Source organism: Lontra canadensis, unplaced genomic scaffold (assembly GCF_010015895.1).
Source record: "Lontra canadensis isolate GAN:19392208 unplaced genomic scaffold, GSC_riverotter_1.0 scaffold49, whole genome shotgun sequence".
Classification (NCBI taxonomy): domain Eukaryota; kingdom Metazoa; phylum Chordata; class Mammalia; order Carnivora; family Mustelidae; genus Lontra; species Lontra canadensis.
In genome coordinates this window covers 5,343,758-5,362,901 of record NW_022631043.1, presented here as the reverse complement: position 1 = coordinate 5,362,901, position 19,144 = coordinate 5,343,758, and the positions used below count along the sequence as shown (strand labels likewise).

Here is a 19,144-nt window from a genome sequence, read left to right as displayed (position 1 = left end):
TCAGGCACATTCGCGCTCGAGTTGTAGCCAGAGCTGGTAAAGTGGGAAACTCAAAGTAAACACTGTCTTATGGGGTGTTTTTTAAGACTTAAAGCTGTAGTAATTGTTATCCAGAGTTTTCCTGTGGAGAAACCCTTACCCTTGGTCCTGAGTAGCGGCTAGATGCACCGTAGGTGCCAAGTCCACGTTGGAACCGAGAGGTCCTCTGTGGTTTCCGTTTTACATTCTGTTGTTGCTATTGTTTCACACATGGCCGAATCCGTCTGTCCATTCATACTCCTAATATGAGCAACCTGATGTCCGGGAGATAGCCTGAGGGGTCCATGGTCCAGGTGCTCCGGGCAGGCAGAGAGGTGGGTCGTGCTGACTCTGGGAGAGGCCGTCCCGGAAGCGGCCGTCTCTGAGGAAGCTGGCTGGGCCTGGGTCGGAAGTAAGTCAGGGCGAGGTCGCGGAGCGGCCGTGACGGGGAGGCCCAGGGCAGAGAGCAGTTGTGAAATTAGAAGCCATTTTATTTGGCTAAACAGGGCGATTTCCGTAAGAAGTGCGGATTTTTATAGAGTAGTAATAGATAAAGTGATCAGAGAGCGGAGTGCGGGGTAGGGCCGGCCAGCAAGGGCGGCGCCGGCCAGCGAGGGCCGCGGGGGTCCCACAGGAAGTGACGTGTGGGCCGCGTGGCCGGATGCGGGGCTTCTCCAGGCGCCTCGTGCTGGGAACCGTCGCAGTCGTGCTGGGGCCGACTCCGGGGCGCGGGTCGGGAAAGCAGGCTCTCCGAGGAAGTGGGTTACATCTCCGTGCAGCCTTGCACACACCGATGCTGTGCTGCTGCGGTGAGATGTCTGCTACGGTGAGGCAACATGTACAGCAGGTAACAATCCCAGTTGGAGAATTATTTAGGGAAAATAAAAAAAGACACTTGACTCTAGAGCAGATGCTATGTAGAGGGTAGGACCATGTGCCGCTGTCTGCTTTACGTATCTGTACTTTAATGTTCAACAAGTTGGTGCAACTTGGGATAAGAAAAGATTGCCATTTGGGGGAAAAAATGGACATGCAATTGTTAATTTGGGAGAGACCTTTGAACAGTGATTGTTAAGATTTAGGGTACTGAGTTAAATTCTGTCAGTTTTAGTTGTAAGTTTAAGTTAGATTTATTAATGGTCTTAATTTGCTAGTTGTTTAATCTATTCTAATATATGCATACTAATTATGTATGCATACTATTCTAATATATGCATACTATTTTCAAGTAACATATTAGTCAATATGGTTTATTACATTGAATGTCTTCCTATTATGAGCATATTTTGAATTTGATTTATTTCCTGTTTCACAGAAGCTCTTAGGCTAAGGGTCTTGAGAGAGAGAACAGAGAAGTACTTATAGAAACATGTTCCGTCCTGGAGTTTGAGTTAAAGGTCAAGAGACTTTCTTTTTAAAAGTTGGTGTGCATTTTTCGCGTGTAGCATGTTGCAGACAAGTAAAAGTCTATGAATTTACTACAGGGTAGAAACCTATTTCATAGAAATCTTGATGGGTTTAAAAATTTCCCACAGTAGTATTTTGACAGTTATGTTGGTATATTAACACTTGCCTTTTATGTGACTCCTAATTGATTTTCAGAGACATATACTATTTTTCCAGAGGCTTTATGTGAAAATAATGTTTATTTTTTGTGTCTATTTGGTAGTTTATCTGTAGAAATAAAATGATAGCATGCTTGTATGTATGGTACTTGTATGTATGTATGTTAGGTACCATTACAAAAGTTGATGTTGGTGTCCAGTGGGGATTTTGAAACTTGTTGACATCAAGGAAGGCTGATTCTAAAAATAATCACTTCAAGACGCATGTATTTGTGATAAGTTGCTATTAGTTTCTCTCCTGCTATCCATTAACTTTTGGGACACCATGATGAAGGAGGAAGGCCACTCTGGACTCCAGTATCTCAGGGAATGTACTGACCTGTAAGGCTGTTGTTTGACCATGAACCATCCAGGTCAACCTCCCTCCATCTCAACAGCCCACACCTCCCAGGGAGCCAAGAGCCGTGTGGTCGCAGGTAGAGATGGAGGGGTGCATCTGCAGAGGCTGTTTTCCCCATGATTGTGATCTTGTGACACATTCTGGTGTCATGATAATTAGAAAAGTTATTTAAATTGGTATTTGTAAATATGATAGCAACTCAAAAATATTATGAAGAAATTTCAAATCTTATGCTGTGACTTTTCCTTCGTTCTCTTTAAATAATTTTTCTAATTCTTTATAGATTGATTTTTCTTTATAGTTCTTGATTATTGACCAGGAAAGTAGCACTTAAACCTAGATTTAGATTTGTTAAGTGGACTCCAAAACCAGCCAGGCATAAATTACAGGGCTCCTGAAAGAATTTGTGTTCCTGGAGAATATTATTTATGTTCCTGAAACATAGACATAACCAAATTTTATTACTTTAATTCCTCCTCTTCTTGGCCAACCTACACCTTCTCCTGTGTTCTTATTTCACTGAATGACAACACACATGCATACCTAAGTTCCCAAGCCTGAAATTGGTGTGTGATTTTGGTCTACTAGCTTCTACTTGATTTACCTCCTCCCCCTCCATTCTTGAAATGCCATGACTTTTACACATTTATTATTTTTACTTCCTCAATTAATTACAATTCATCTCTATGTTTGTATTCTATTACTCCTCCTTAATTTATGCTGTTGTCCCTCGCCCATCTTATGTAACAGGCTCTTGTCCAGATCAATTTCTTGCCTTTAGATTCATAACCTCACAGCCAAAATGTTGAAGTCTGGGAGTTTCTGGTTAAAATTTCAATCTCATTTTTGGATAGTTTGCTTTTTCTAATTTGTTTTGTCATCTGCCCTCCCAAGGAGTAGAATCCAGCTTTGAGCAAATAGAGATAGAAAGTATGTAGATTATTTCATATTGTACATTATTTGTGGATGCCTGTATGTATGGATTTTGCCCATATCATCTCCTGGAGTTCTTTGTCCATTTCATTGATTTTTAGAGTTGCTGATGTCTAAATAAGTTGAGCTCTTTGCTGTTTAGAAGTCAATACTATGTTAAAGTTACAATCAATGTGACAGCACCAAATAATCTTCACTACCAGTAATACTTAGTGATTTGCGGTTGGCAAATTAATAAACTTAAATAATTATTTTTATCTGTAGCTTTAATCACAATAATTTCTGCAGCAAAGAAAATCAATAAAAACTGTGTTGACTAGTGCCATTTGTCCCAGGATAAAATAAATTTTAATTCCACAAGTACTTCTTGAGAAACTATTATGTAAGAAAAATGGTGACTCAACTATGGCTCCCAGTTACTCCCAAAGGATTGATACTCTGATAGGGAAAACAGAGTACAGTTCACTAAATAAGATAGGGTAAATACTAAATTAACGTAAGAGGCAGACAGACACTCCAAGTATTTAAACATGTAAGAGCTATTTTTGGAGAAAGAATTACAGATGGAATTAAATTTAGTCCCTAAGTATAAGTTCAGGATGTTAAATAAGTAGAGATCAGAGGGGAGGGCAGAGTAACTATTGAGCCAGAATGATTTAATTATGGGAAATAGTAGGTTGTAGCAGTCACTGGAATGATGATAACTAGTCTGGATTGCCTTCAGGGCTGTACTTGGGCATCAGAATTTTACGTAGCCGGGAGGGAGCCCTAGAAGACTGATGACACTGAGACAGACAACTAGAATGTATAGGGGAAGGTGTTCTATATTCTAAAAGAACTTCCTCTTTAAAGTCCTCTTAAAATTTAGGAATGATTGATTTAAACACAAGTTTGGAATGTTCAAACAAGTTTAAACAAGTTTGGCATGACTTTTATTCTTAGGAAATTCATCTGTGTAGAGATGTCATGGAAGTTATTGTCAGTAATCCAAAACTTGACTTAGTTACTAGCTCTGCTAAGAATCAAGCATGTTGTTTCTGAAACACCCACTCCGTTTCATGTGGATACCGTGGTCCCGAGTCTGTTAATAGGTTTAAAGTTGTTTGGAGTTTGGCATTTATGACATCGATTTAATTCAAATAAGATGAGTATTCTGAATATCAACTAAAATGTGGACTTATTTAACTAACTCTTGGGTTAGTGGTTACATTACTGGGATCTAAAATGGTCCATAGAGCTAATAAAAGTGGTGATCTGGTCTTTCCTTTCAAGCGAAGGCAGGTAAAATAGATCTCATACACTCTTTACTTTCCGTTTTTGCCCTTGGGTGGGAATCAGAGGAGTGTGGAGATTATGAACAAAATGTGTTTCTTGAGGGTCTAATTCTCTTTCCCAGGTAAGGTAAAAGCAAATGCTCGGGTGATGTTTTCCAAAGTGGGATTGTATGCACAACAATATATTTGGTGCTAGAAACACTTTCTAGAACTTCTATTTTAATGTATATGTATATAGCTTACGGTTTTCTATGTGTCAGACACTTTTCCAGCATCTTACGTGTATTAACTACATGTAAATAATCTTCACAACTTTAGGAGGGAATGATCATCTCCTGTTCACATATGGGAAAAAAAAAAAAAAGAATAGAGAAGCAATTTGCTAAGGGTTACACAGTTACTAAGTAACAGGCATTTGAATCCCAAAAATCTGGCTCCAGAGCCCATGCTTTTATTCAAAAAATTAAATTTAATATTAGTATTTAGTACCTAGGTGAATACTGATTCCCTTACAGGGTTCATGCTAGTGCCTGCAGTTCTGTGCACGCGGAGGCCATATCTTCCGGTAAGGTGGGGGGGTTCCACAGTGTAGAAAGTCTCCAGGTCTTAATTTTCTTTCAGTATATCTGGGCATAAGGCTGTGATATGTGCCTTGGTATGGATTCATGGACTACATTAGCTAGTTTTAGTTAAATTTACCTTTAAATGGGCACAGATTACTACAAAAGAAACTAAATTAAAGGTCTACAAATACATTTGAAATGAGCAAGAAAATTGGCAACACTGATCATTCCCCTGTGCCTCGTCCAAGCTGCCTTACCACAAAGTAAAAAGAACTGTGATCCAGTTGGATATGACAAGAAGAATCTTCTCAACTGGAGCTATTTCTCTATGTCCAGTATGGTTAATGATGAATCTTTTGCCCTAAGTATTAGCAACATTAACCAATGATAGAAGACATACAGAATTTTAAAATAAATGAGTGCCTACACACATACACACATGTACATACATACACATATGTACACACAGACACACATTTTGTGCATGTGTGTGTGTACATTTATATATCTCCTTAAGAGGTGTGGGAGCCAGTTGTGGGGATAATTCTTTGCTGTCTCATGTAAGATCTTGCCATACTTGAGGCAGAGTCCCAAAGGTGCATTTGTCATTCGCCATCACTGGTGACCTGCTTCCTTTGTCCTCCTTCCTCTGTTACATTTTCTTAGCTCTTAAATTAATGAGATATATACTTCTTCCTGTATCCAAGCATCTAGAAAAAATTCTTTATATCCTCTCCTTTGTTTCACAGTCCTACTTCAGACCCATCTCTGTATTACTAGACTACACCGTCTATCTCATGCGGTACCCTATTATTTTGTAGTCTTTCTCTTAGCATTTTAATGAACTTTAGATTTTATAAGACACTTAGTTACAAGATGCTGTTGGCCAGTTAGGACTCGTATACCAGAAATCTGCTGCCTTCATCTGTGCTTGTGTGGCATCCTCTAGGTTTTCTTTAAGTTAACTAAACTGTGTTAAACCCCTGGGTAGTGACTCTTATACTCTGGGCATTAATTTTGTTTGACATTCATCATTCTCTTTGAATGCATGAGACACTGCTTGGCTGGTAGAAGCTAGGTGCTGTTGTACATAGTTGTTGAGTTGTTGCACAGATGAATGAGACAGGCTCTCTGCCCTCAGAGCGTCACAACCACTGCCCCCATTAGGGAAAACAGGTAGGCAGGTACATTGCTAGGCCTAGAAAAGACTGATGTTTGAGGCTGTGAAAACTTAACTTTTTGATAAATGACTGCTTTGTCCTTGTTCTCTGTGCTGTGCTCTGCTCCCAGTGATCACTCCCTGCCCTTCCTTTGTGTCTGCCCTGACCTTGCAGCAACCTTCCTGTGAGAACTTGCAGCAGAGTAATGTGATGCCGACTTATGGGCATGTGCTTTAAGAGGAATGGGCAGCTTCTCCTTTTCTGATCTTGGGAGCCATAGGCCAGGAGGAAGCTTTGCCACCTTGAGGCCACTTGAGGATAAGTGGGAACCCGGGATACCTACGTGGGGTAGAATCAGTGAAGACAGGGAAAACTGAGGACCGCAGCTGACAGCCACCATCAGCGGTACTGGACATGGGGAAAAGCCATCTTGAGAGTGGGTCTTCCCTGCCCCGGCTGATCTGGCCGTTGCCACACGCAACGCCCCTGGGGCTTAGGTTGCTGAATTGTGAGCAAGTAAATCAATGGTTATTGTTGATAGCCGTTAAGTTTTGGGTTAGTTTGTAGCTGGAGTGTAGCTGGGGATAACCAAAATAGCTTTAAAGCGTGCTTTTCTCGCTTCCAGGTGAGGCCGGGTGTGCGAAATGACCCACGTGTGCATGTGTCGTGCATGTACACGCCAGGACTGTAGAAGTATAGTGGCAGGGCTGTGAGGGGGAGAAGGGCCATCATGTACCGAAGGGGTTGCTCTTAGCAAGTGTCAGGGTTAGCCCAGGATTTCATTTTGGCGATGAAATAGTAAAATGCATTTAAGAAAAACAGCGGAGGTGCAGGGAGCATTAGAAAATTCAGTTACAGCCAGGGAAGACCCCGTACCACTTGTGAGCGTGTCTGTCACTGTGACCAGGAGGGACTCCACCCCAGACAGAACCTGACCGTTGGAAACTCTTCCTCTTGTGCCAAAGAGTGCTTTCTATTTTGTGATACAGCTGGTACAGCTGTGGATTGCCCAGAGTAAAGCAGTGACAGCCAGGAGACTAGAGCTGTGGATTTCCCAGAATGGAGCAGTGACAGCCGGGAGACTGGAGCTCCGGTCCCAGGGCTCATGAGCTTATTCTTTTCTTTTTGTTGATCCTGTCCTTTTTTTTTTTAAAGCACGACTCCCTCCTGTGTAGCAGTGTGTTGAGAGTGGAGGTGGGAATTAAGATGTTGGTTTCAGAGTTGAGTAAAATACATTCCCTCCTCTCCGGAATCTACATAAAAAAACAGTATCCTAAAATCTGGCTTGATAAGTCACACGGGAAAGCAGGAGGAGAAGGAGGATGCTGGGAGGCCCCCACAGCAGGAGCCCTCTGGGCCTGGGAGACAGAGTACACCGTGAGCAGGGATGGGCTGTGAGCAGGGATGGGCTGTGAGCAGGGACTGGCCGGGCATGTACTTTGTCCCCGGGTGCTCACTTTCCCTCAAGTGTGGCGTTTGCCATCCTTAAAGGAGTGAGTTCCTATCAACAGAGAACAGTTAAGCAGTGACCAAAATACAAAAAGAAAATGAAACCATCCAGATTGCCATCTATATTTTAAACTCAGAATTAAGTCCGGATTCTTGACAGGGGCCTGTGAAGCCTGCTGGCTGTCTCTGACCCCCTTCCTTCCAGCCCCGTCTCGCTCTGCTCCCCTCAGGCTGCCAGCTTCTTGGTTCTCAGAAGCCCTGTTGTGCCCCAGGGCTTTTGCACTAGCTGGTCACATTGCAGGGAACAGTGACCCACACCCTTGCTCAGCACACAGCTCCCACGCAGCTGTCATGGTCCATCCTTCCGTGAGCACCGGGACGTGCTCAGGTGCTTTCGTCCACTGCCCTGGTTGCTCCCTGCCAGCTCGTCAGTGTGGTCATCTTTGTGTAAGCTGTTCTTGTCACGGGGCTCTTATTGCTGGACGTGCAACTCCGTGTGAGCAGGGCCATCAGCTCCTTCTCTTTTCCACTCGGCCCCTGGAACGTGCTTGCCTCTTCACCAGCAAGTAGTAGTCGTAACACCTACTAAGGGCTGGAACCTGATCTAACTACATGCTTTGTGGACTTTGGCAATATTTTTTAAAAAACAAAGCAAAGTGGTCTTGTCCTTGCTCCTGCAGATGAAGCTTTTGTTCTGGGTGGGGGTGGTTATGAGGACATGGGTCTGAGCAGATCTCAGCAGTGGCTACTTCCTTCACCCATGTGGCATGTAGGGGAGTGGCCTCGGGAGTCTTCCTGCTCCCTGATCTTCCTGTGAACAACTGGAGGCTGGGGCAGGAATGTTGAATTTCTGCGCAAAAGTCCTTTAAGGAAGTGTCAACTCCTCTAATTCTGTAGCTTTTAGGGCTTCTGCGCTCTCAGGGGAGCCCACCCCAGGTAAGCAAAGAAGCAAATGCTGGAGGCTCTTTTCTCCCTGCCGGCACCTGAACTCTGCCTTGGTGCCCCCCCACCTACTTGGTATTTGCCCTGGGGCTTGGGAGTTAACCTGCATTCTGTCTAGCTCTCTTCCTATCTGTCTCACAGGGCAAGAGGGACCTTCTTTTCAGCTCTGCATCTGTGCTGAAATGGGTAGTTCTTGGTAGTTTTGAGAACCAGAAATGGCTAAAGTCAAAAGCAGGAGAGTAGTGGAGCCAGAGAGGAGGGCAGGAGCAGTGCTCAGCAGAGTCAGGACACTGGGACTTGACCCTGAAGATGGTTGGGGGTTATATTTGAATCAGAGATGTATCCAAGTGAGCTTCGTGTGAAGAGCTCTGTGCTGACTGAGGAGACAGAGGTGGATTTGGCGAAAGGATTCTGTGGAAGGCGAGGTGAGCGAGGATGGTGGCAGGGGCTGGGAGCTTGTGGTGTAACCACAGTAAAGTAGACTGTGAGAGACATCGGTGAGCTCTCATGGGTCCGGTGAGCATTTATGAAATGCTCTCTCTGCACAGATGTTGGAGCTGTGGGCACCAAAGGCCCCATCATTGCCATCACGGAGTGAATGTCAGGCTCCTGGCTAGAGTCAGGGTCCTACGGCAGGGCGGCTGCCTGGGCCCAGGAGCTCTGGAAGATAACGCTTGACGCTGTGAGGGCCCAGGTTACAAGTTCAGCAGTAGGGTTGAGTTGAAGGTCAATAAAGCAGTCTTTTGTTGGACTAACCAACTTTTTGGTGAGCACCCAATTAAGGGGACCTTTTAATGAAGATAGTGACATGTTCTTGAGGCTTAGTTGTTATGAAATGACAGCTTAAGTGTAATTGCTCCCTCAGGAACAGTTTCACATCACAAATGTTGTTTAAACCAATTAAAGCCAGTTCAGAAAAGCATTTAGTTTTTACCAGCAAAGAACATAATTGTGGGATCTTATACATTATGCAGTGAAAACTCTATGTTGGTTTACCATCTTTGAAAAGTTTCCTATTTACAATTTTAACACTTGTAATATGGTAATGTATTTGTAATGTAATAATTAACATCTGGAAAAATATAATTTGCTTTGGAAATATCACTTTCACCTTTTATTCAAATCTAGGCACAAATAAGATTATTTATTCATTTATATTTTTATTTTTTATTATGTTATGTTAGTCATCATACAGTACATCATTAGTTTTTTGATGTCATGTTCCATAATTCATTGTTTGCGGATAACACCCAGCGCTCCATGCAGCCCGTGCCCTCCTTAATACCCGTCACCAGGCTCACCCATCACCCCTCCTTCCTCCCCTCTAAAACCCTCAGATTTTTTCCCGAAGTCCATAGTCTCTCATGGTTCGTCTCCCACTCCAATTTCTCTCCCTTCATTTTTTCCTTCTCCTAATGTCCTCCATGCTATTCCTTATGCTTTGCAAATAAGTGGGACCATATGATAATTGACTTTCTCCATTTGACTTATTTAACTTAGTGTAATCTCCTCCAGTCCTGTTCATGTTGATGTAGAAGTTGGGTGTTTGTCCTTTCTGACGGCTGAGGAGTATTCCAGGGCATATAGGGACCACAGCTTCTTATCCATTCATCTGTTGAAGGGCACCTTGGCTCTTTGCACAGTTTGGCGACTGTGGGTATTGCTGCTATGGACATTGGGATGCATACGATCCTTCTTTTCACTGCATCTGTATCACAAATGAAATTGTTAATAGAATTGAAAGTTAAAATATATACATTCTCATTTTAGAATATGGTAGTCAAAAATCAGATCCTGACTTCAGTTAAGGAAAGACTTTATTTGAAAGTATTATTACAAGAGCAGGGCGGGGGCCTTGTAATAAAGAGAAGATCTGTGCCTCATGAGATCAGTCAGAAGGCAAAGTCTTTGATTTTATGAGGAGAGGGCATGAGGCCATCAAGGTGGGGGAAGTGGGAGGAGTGGGTGGAGGCAGCATGTCCCTACTGAAGGGACAGTAGATTGTTGGAGAACGTTCCCCTTGAGACTGGCACCTGAAGTGGGAGGGTGTCTTTCAAGGGTTGTATGCTGGCCTAGGTTGCTGGTGGGTCATATTCAGGGGCCTGAGGAAAAGGAGAACTTCCCTGAAGTTTGATCAGGTCAGGTTAGTGGACATTTTCTGATTGATTAATGGGGACAAACAGGTCAGCTAATCTTTGGTGGGGCAGAGAATGTGGATTTAATGGGTCTCTGTCTGGCTTTGTCATCGGTGGACGGTGGGTCATCCACAAGTCCTACCTAAATCACCTGGGGAGGAGTAGTTCATTGCAATGAGCCATTCCTAGAAATGGAAAAGGGCCTGAGCTTGTCCTCATCATCACTCTTAGTCAGGAGCACAGGGTTGGGTTAAATTCAGCATCCTCCCGGCGCTCAGCACTTAGCTGATGCACCTTAATTTTCCTAATAACCCTTCAGTGTGAGGTCTCTCATAAGCCATGACTTGACTTCCTGAGGACCAGGAAGGCTGAGGAACTGCCTTGGTCACACTGCTGGTAAGAGGGCACCCCACTGCTTCCGAAGGCTCTGGCCCGGGAGCTCCAGCGGGATGGTCCTAGTACTCAGAACAAATGAGACAGCCATGCCGCCTGATTTGTATATTGTTCATGTTGTCTGAAGAATCCAAAACATATATTCAGCTAGTGTCACTAAGACCTTTTGCTGCAAGTATGAACCTGGGCTAGCTTAAGTTTTGGCTTGTTTTTCCAAGTATGAAGGGTACCTAGTAGAATCTATAGAGAAATGGAACTTGTAATCTGCAAGAAGGACAGCAACAGGGACTTAAAGCCGAAAAAAGAGAGAGGAGCCAGAGTCAGTGACTGCTCTCCCTAGCGGTGTTTCTCAGTAGGGACAAAACTGACATTGTACACAGGACACACCTTCCTTGTGAAGGGCAGTTCCATCCTTCTCTGGTGTGTGATATCCTTGGCCTTTGCCCACTAAATGCCAGTACTGGCCTATATCATCGTGACAACAAAACAGAAGTGCTAAGTATTTCCAGATTCCCTAGGGAGGTGATGCACTCAGGGGTTGAGAACCAGACCACCGAGTAGCCGGGTGCATTGCCATTGTTGTGACTCAGCAATAAGGACATGATTGTCTGCACTTTTCGGTTCTAAACCTCAGACTCTCCTGACTGCCAGTCAGAGGCCAACTCCGTGACTCGCCTGGGTGGCCTGGGCACAGTGCTGCCGTTTCAGTGTGCTGGCTTCCTTGGTAGCTTTGCAGATGGAGGGGGGTCAGTTTCCGGTAATCAGTGGGTATTGTTCATATAAATTTATGTATGTCCATAATAGTTGAATTCATCAATTTATTACTAATTTGGCATGGAGTGTGCACAGTCTGTTGGTTGCTCTGTTAGGTGATTTTTTATACCTTTCTCTGTTTAATTCATATTTACTGATTCATCAATCAGTAGGCTGTCCAGTCCTTGTGTTGTAGATGAAGTCTGGGACTCATGACTGTGACTTGACCTGGGACATGTAACTCCTGCACACTATGTGCCTGGACAGAGAAGGGAGTGAAAATGTTTCTGACTATCAAAATGCTCATTTATGTCCTTTTTTGAATGAAAGGTTAATAGAAATTCAATGCAGAAAGAAAACTCCTAAAGGCATATAAAATTATAAAAATGTTTTTCCTTCTTCTGTAGAGTTCTGCAAGTGACCTTGAATAAGTCATATCATTCTGTGGATGTCAGTTTCCTCATCAGTATAAAATTAGATGTTTGCACTGGATGATTTCTAAGGTGTCTTGGTTTTTTTAGTGGGGAAATATTTAGCTATTAACGGTGTGATGTAAGTATGGCTTCTCAACCACAAATTTTGTCTCATGCCATCTTTGAAACCTGCCAGAATGAATATAAAAAGAAAAAAGGCACAAATCCTCAGAGACAAGAATGGAAGGCTGAGGCAATAACAGGCCGGTGATGGGAGTGAAGTTGTGGTGGCTGCAAAATAAATGGACACATGGTAATGACTTAGACAACAAGAGAAAGCAGAATTTGGGCTTACAGGCCGAGAGGAAGTGTCCCAGAAACAGGCTTGTTAGTACAGAAATAGCTTGAGAAGACTCAGGAATACTGGATGCCAGTTATTGAGAAGGTGGACTGATGGGCAGGACTGAAGAAGGGATGACTAGGTTCTAAGTTTGGGTGAGAAGTGTTGAGACCACTGGATGCTCTTCCTCGCTGATAAAACTGGGTATCTGCCGTTTTAACTGCAGTAGGCTAGAGACTGCCCAAAGGGGTTGAATAAAGAAGGCTTGGGCTCTAAGACCCAGAGAGATATGACTGAGGGCTAGAGATGCCACACTGAAAATGAGGAAATTATTTTCCTTAAATAAAGGTGTGTATACCTACTAGTGGGAATCCCAGCATTCCAGCAGCCAAGCTGATACCTCCTTCTGGGAGATTGGGGAATTCCTATTCAGGGTAATGCTTACCTAGGCCAGGAGAAGAGAAACACAGATACTGATATTTGAGTGACTCTTGATGAAAATACTGGCCTCCTATCTTAAAGTGAATTGTTAAGTCCAGTTGTCAAATTCTGTGGATGAAAGCAGGACTTCAGCTACTGTTTTGGAGACTCAACCTTAAATTTTAAGAACAGGCAGCGGAGGATTACTAGTCCCTTGAGGAAAGCCCGTAATGTAGAAAGAGACCAATTCATAAAATGTGAATCTGTTGGAGGAAGCAGATACTATAAGCTCCAAGTGGGGGTGGGGGTGGGGAGCACTGCCATTAATATCTTCAGAAATATGAGACTTTATATCACTTCCATAAAACGTTTTTAAAATGTTGTAAAAAAAGAACAAATAAAAGAAAATACTATTAGTAGTTAAACATTTGATAGCAGAAATGGAAAAATCAATAGATATGTAGGAAATGTACTCCGATCCCCCAGAAAGTAAAACAAAGAGAGAAGGTGAGAGGAAAAGAAGAAAAATAAGAGAGAAATTTAGAATTCCAGCTCAGGAGATCCGAATAGCCAACTAATAGAATTTTCAGAAAGATGAAGCAGAGTAAATGGGGAACCAAGAATAAGGTAGAGATGAGTAGGTGGAGACACTGATTTTTTTTTTCCCCTATGTTGTATTATTTGATATTTTTAACTTAATATGTAACATTTCTATATTTTTAAAAAGTGATCGACTTTAAATTTAAAAAGCAAAAAATACTTATGTGTGAAGGTTAAAAATACTGTAGATATTTGAGTTTTCTTTGAAGACCAGTAAAATTAAAAGTAGGCCAAGAAAAAAATACCATTTGACTTTTTAAAAGTACATATTTTAAGAAAATTATTTCAATTACTATAGGGAAATTGAGGAACAATTTTCTCTTAAAAACGGCAATAGCACAGCAATGGCACAGTTCATGGAGGAGAACTGATACCAAAGCAGCAGCTGCATGAGTTTGTTTGTAATCAGGAATCTTGCCAAAGAGAACAGTTTCCCTCCTGGTCAATAGGGCTAACTTTCCTTCTGGGAACAAGAAGTATTCTTGACTTACCTTAATCATGGTAAGGCATAAAAGTTGTATGAAATTCCTGATTATAATCCTTTCTTCAAGATATATTTATTATCGGTTCTGTGTTAGGCATTGTTCTGATTCATTTATATGGACACCTTTAATATTCCTAACAGCCTTATGGGGCTATGTTCTGTTGTCTTTCACCGTTCTCATTTTATAGACGAGGAACCCAATGTACAGAGAGGTTAAGTAACCCAGTTAAGTAGCTGGGTTACTCAGCTGGTAAATGGGAAAGCTGGGTTTTCAAACTATGGCAGTGTAGCCTCAGAGCCAATACTGTTAATGAATTCACTTCTGCTCTGCTTATTAAATAAAGAACCCTAAGAATCAAGACTAAATAATTTTTCATCATTTTCGTAGCTAGTTATTTTAGAAGGGATAGATGGATTCTGTCCTGAAGATTTGTGAGCCACTGAATGCTCGAGAACTTGCGTAGGCCTAAGCACACTCCCTGGTTGACTAACCAATCTCAAGTGCTGACTAGGTGGAAGGACCCAGACAGACCTTCCACAGTGACCAGCCCAGAGCACCTTACATCTTCCCCACCCACAGCTGAAGTCAAATGTGTGTTAAAATTGTCAGGATAGCAACCTAGGGTTTCTGGGAATTGGCTTAATTTATAATTTGTTAAATCTAGCCATCATTCAAATGATTGGTTTTTACTTTACAACTTTTAGCCCCATTATATGTGCTTTATGGAAAACTGTACAGTGCGAGGCATATCATAGGAACTTATTTATTTGGCATTAATTAGTGATGTATAGCATATTGTAGTGTTTACTGACATTCAAGATTAATAAATTATTTTCAGATATGAATGTTACAAATTTGGTTTGTTTGTTTTTTCCCTAGTTCAACTTTGTGGGGAAACTTCTGGGTCCCCGTGGAAATTCTCTGAAGCGTTTACAAGAAGAAACGTTGACAAAAATGTCCATCCTTGGGAAAGGTTCCATGCGAGACAAGGCAAAGGTAACATTCATCATAGACAAATGGCTACTTTGGAGACAAGTTACCTAATGCACTATTAGGTTATTCATTGCATTAATACAAATTATATTAGAGCTAGCTAAGATTGCAAAGGAAATCATGTGAAAATGTTGTATACAGTGATGGAGTTTCTGATACTGTGTAGAAAACTGAGTCACTCGGGCCAGTTTCAGAATGTATGATGCCCTGCATGTACATCTGTAACTCTTACCTTCGTTTGTAAAATGCAGTAGCAGTGCCTGCGGTTTTGACCATATAAGCAATACCTCGTAGAAAGTACAGCGATACGGAAATTATCACAAAGAGAAATCAAAGTTAACTGCAGTCTTAGTGCCACTGTTTGCATCTTCAATGAGTTCCTGCTGGCTTTTTTTCTATGCCTGTATTTCACATAGTTGCGTTTATAAAGAATATGCTTGGATTTGCTCTTTTTGCCTTCCGTTTGATACCCTATACATTTTATCAAGTTAAAATTGATTTTAAATGTTTTAATAGTAGCTTTGTATTCTCACACACAGTAGCTCTAGTTGGTTCTATTTCTGCTAACTGCCTCTTTTTTTTTTTTTTAGTAACCTAAAATTACTGAGTTATTTTTATTGATCACTTTTTTAAATACACCACTACTGAAAGACATTTTCACATTTCATAATGTGCTATCATTTACATTGTTCTCTGTTATAATTTTGTTGCTCTGTCGCTGTGAAAGATTGAGGTTACTGAAAACCGAACCCACATACAGTGGTCACTTCCCATGAAATGTTGAACAATGATTGTGTCAGGCAAGAAAGTTATTTAGACAAAATCTAGCCTCCTGGCATGCACAAAAAAATCCATTTAGACAAAGGCTTTTATAATAAAAAATGGCTGCCATTTGTTTGTTGGATGGCTGCTGTGAGTGTGTTACTCTGTGTTATCCCTAGAAAAATTATGGAAGATGTATAACATTGTCCTTATTTTACATGTAAAAAAACTTAGATTTAGAGAACCTGACTATATATTTTTTAAATTTTTAAATTTTTTATTTTTATCCTTTTTTTTAAATTTTATTTTGGGTTTTCCACATATAGTATCATATCATCTGTGAAGAGTGATAGTTTGACGACTTCTTTGCCGATTTGGATGCCTTTAATTTCCTTTTGTTGTCTGATTGCTGATGCTAGGACTTCTAGTACTATGTTGAATAGCAGTGGTGATAACGGACATCCCTGCCGTGTTCCTGACCTTAGTGGAAAGGCTTTCAGTTTTTCTCCATTGAGAATGATATTTGCAGTGGGTTTTTCATAGATGGCTTTGATAATATTGAGGTATGTGCCCTCTATCCCTACACTTTGAAGAGTTTTGATCAGGAAGGGATGCTGTACTTTGTCAAATGCTTTTTCAGCATCTATTGAGAGTATCATATGGTCCTTGTTCTTTCTTTTATTGATGTGTTGTATAACATTGATTGATTTGCGGATGTTGAACCAACCTTGCAGCCCTGGAATAAATCCCACTTGGTCGTGGTGAATAATCCTTTTAATGTACTGTTGAATCCTATTGGCTAGTATTTTGGTGAGAATTTTCGCATCTGTGTTCATCAAGGATATTGGTCTGTAGTTCTCTTTTTTGATGGGATCCTTGTCTGGTTTTGGGATCAAGGTGATGCTGGCCTCATAAAATGAGTTGGGAAGTTTTCCTTCCATTTCTACTTTTTGGAACAGTTTGAGGAGAATAGGAATTAGTTCTTCTTTAAATGTTTGGTAGAATTCCCCCGGGAAGCCATCTGGCCCTGGGCTTTTGTTTGTTTGGAGATTTTTGATGACTGTTTCAATCTCCTTACTGGTTATGGGTTTGTTCAGGCTTTCTATTTCTTTCTGGTTGAGTTGTGGTAGTTTATATGTCTCTAGGAATGCATCCATTTCTTCCAGATTGTCAAATTTGTTGGTGTTGAGTTGCTCATAGTATGTTCTTATAATTGTTTGTATTTCTTTGGTGTTAGTTGTGATCTCTCTTCTTTCATTCATGATTTTATTTATTTGGGTCCTTTCTCTTTTCGTTTTGATAAGTCTGGCCAGGGGTTTATCAATCTTATTAATTCTTTCAAAGAACCAGCTCCTAGTTTCGTTGATTTGTTCTACTGTTTTTTTGGTTTCTATTTCATTGATTTCTGTACTGATCTTTATGATTTCTCTTCTCCTGCTGGGTTTAGGGTTTCTTTCTTGTTCTTTCTCCAGCTCCTTTAGGTGTAGAGTTAGGTTGTGTACCTGAGACCTTTCTTATTTCTTGAGAAAGGCTTGTCCCGCTATATATTTTCCTCTCAGGACTGCCTTTGTTGTGTCCCACAGATTTTGAACCATTGTATTTTCATTATCATTTGTTTCCATGAATTTTTTCAATTCTTCTTTAATTTCCTGGTTGACCCATTCATTCTTTAGAAGGATGCTGTTTAGTCTCCATGTATTTGGGTTCTTTCCAAATTTCCTCTTGTGAATGAGTTCTAGCTTCAGAGCATTGTGGTCTGAAAATATGCAGGGAATGATCCCAATCTTTTGATACCGGTTGAGACCTGATTTAGGACCCAGGATGTGATCTATTCTGGAGAATGTTCCATGTGCACTAGAGAAGAATGTGTATTCTGTTGCTTTGGGATGAAATGTTCTGAATATATCTGTGATGTCCATCTGGTCCAATGTGTCATTTAAGGCCTTTATTTCCTTGTTGATCTTTTGCTTGGATGATCTGTCCATTTCAGTGAGGGGAGTATTAAAGTCCCCTACTATTATTGTATTATTGTTGATGTGTTTCTTTGATTTTGTTATTAATTGGTTTATATAGTTGGCCCCTCCCACGTTAGGGGCATAGATATTTACAATTGTTAGATCTTCTTGTTGGACAGATCCTTTGAGTATGATATAGTGTCCTTCCTCATCTCTTATTATAGTCTTTGTCTTAAAATCTAATTGATCTGATATAAGGATTGCCACTCCTGCTTTCTTCTGATGTCCAATAGCATGGTAAATTGTTTTCCACCCCCTCACTTTAAATCTGGAGGTGTCTACGGGTTTAAAATGAGTTTCTTGTAGGCAACATATAGATGGGTTTTGTTTTTTTATCCATTCTGATACCCTGTGTCTTTTGATTGGGGCATTTAGCCCATTAACATTCAGGGTAACTATTGAGAGATATGAATTTAGTGCCATTGTATTGCCTGTAAGGTGACTGTTACTGTATATTGTCTCTTTTCCTTTCTGATCCACTACTTTTAGGGTCTCTCTTTGCTTAGAGGACCCCTTTCAATATTTCCTGTAGAGCTGGTTTGGTGTTTGCAAATTCTTTCAGTTTTTGTTTGTCCTGGAAGCTTTTAATCTCTCCTTCTATTTTCAATGATAGCCTAGCTGGATATAGTATTCTTGGCTGCATGTTTTTCTCATTTAGTGCTCTGAGTATATCATGCCAGCTCTTTCTGGCCTGCCAGGTCTCTGTGGATAAGTCTACTGCCAATCTAATATTTTTACCATTGTATGTTACAGACTTCTTCTCCCGGGCTGCTTTCAGGATTTTCTCTTTGTCACTAAGACGTATAAATTTTACTATTAGGTGACGGGGTGTGGACCTATTCTTATTGATTTTGAGGGGGGTTCTCTGAACCTCCTGGATTTTGATGCTTGTTCCCTTTGCCATATTGGGGAAATTCTCTCCAATAATTCTCTCCAATATACCTTCTGCTCCCCTCTCTCTTCTTCTTCTGGAATCCCAATTATTCTAATGTTGTTTCGTCTTAAGGTGTCACTTATCTCTTGAATTCTCCCCTCGTGGTCCAGTAGCTGTTTGTTCCTCTTTTGCTCAGCTTCTTTATTCTCTGTCATTTGGTCTTCTATATCGCTAATTCTTTCTTCTGCCTCATTTATCCTAGCAGTGAGAGCCTCCATTTTTGATTGCACCTCATTAATAGCTTTTTTGATTTCAGCTTGGTTAGATTTTAGTTCTTTTATTTCTCCAGAAAGGGCTTTTATCTCTCCCGAGAGGGTTTCTCTAATATCTCCCATGCCTTTTTCGAGCCCGGCTAGAACGTTGAGAATCGTCATTCTGAACTCTAGATCTGACATATTACCAATGTCTGTATTGATTAGGTCCCTAGCCTTTGGTACTGCCTCTTGTTCTTTTTTTTGTGGTGGATTTTTCCCCCTTGTTATTTTGTCCGGATAAGAATATATGAAGGAGCAAGTAAAATACTAAAAGGGTGGCAACAACCCCAGGAAAATATGCTTTAGCCAAATCAGAAGAGATCCCAAATCGTAAGGGGGGGGG

At 41.2% G+C, this 19,144-nt stretch overlaps 1 protein-coding gene across 3 annotated transcripts in view; it reads left to right on the top strand.

Moving 5' to 3' along the window:
• The window catches only part of KHDRBS3 (KH RNA binding domain containing, signal transduction associated 3), a 182,358-nt gene that overhangs the window by 69,273 nt on the left and 93,941 nt on the right, over positions 1 to 19,144 (top strand). For all 3 annotated transcript variants that reach the window (XR_004384512.1, XM_032873485.1, XM_032873486.1), the window contains exon 3: positions 14,723 to 14,839. Coding sequence is in view for 2 of the 3 variants with exons in the window: in XM_032873485.1 (XP_032729376.1) it covers positions 14,723 to 14,839 (117 nt within the window). In the remaining variant the exon portion in view is untranslated. The remainder of the gene's footprint in view (positions 1 to 14,722; positions 14,840 to 19,144) is intronic.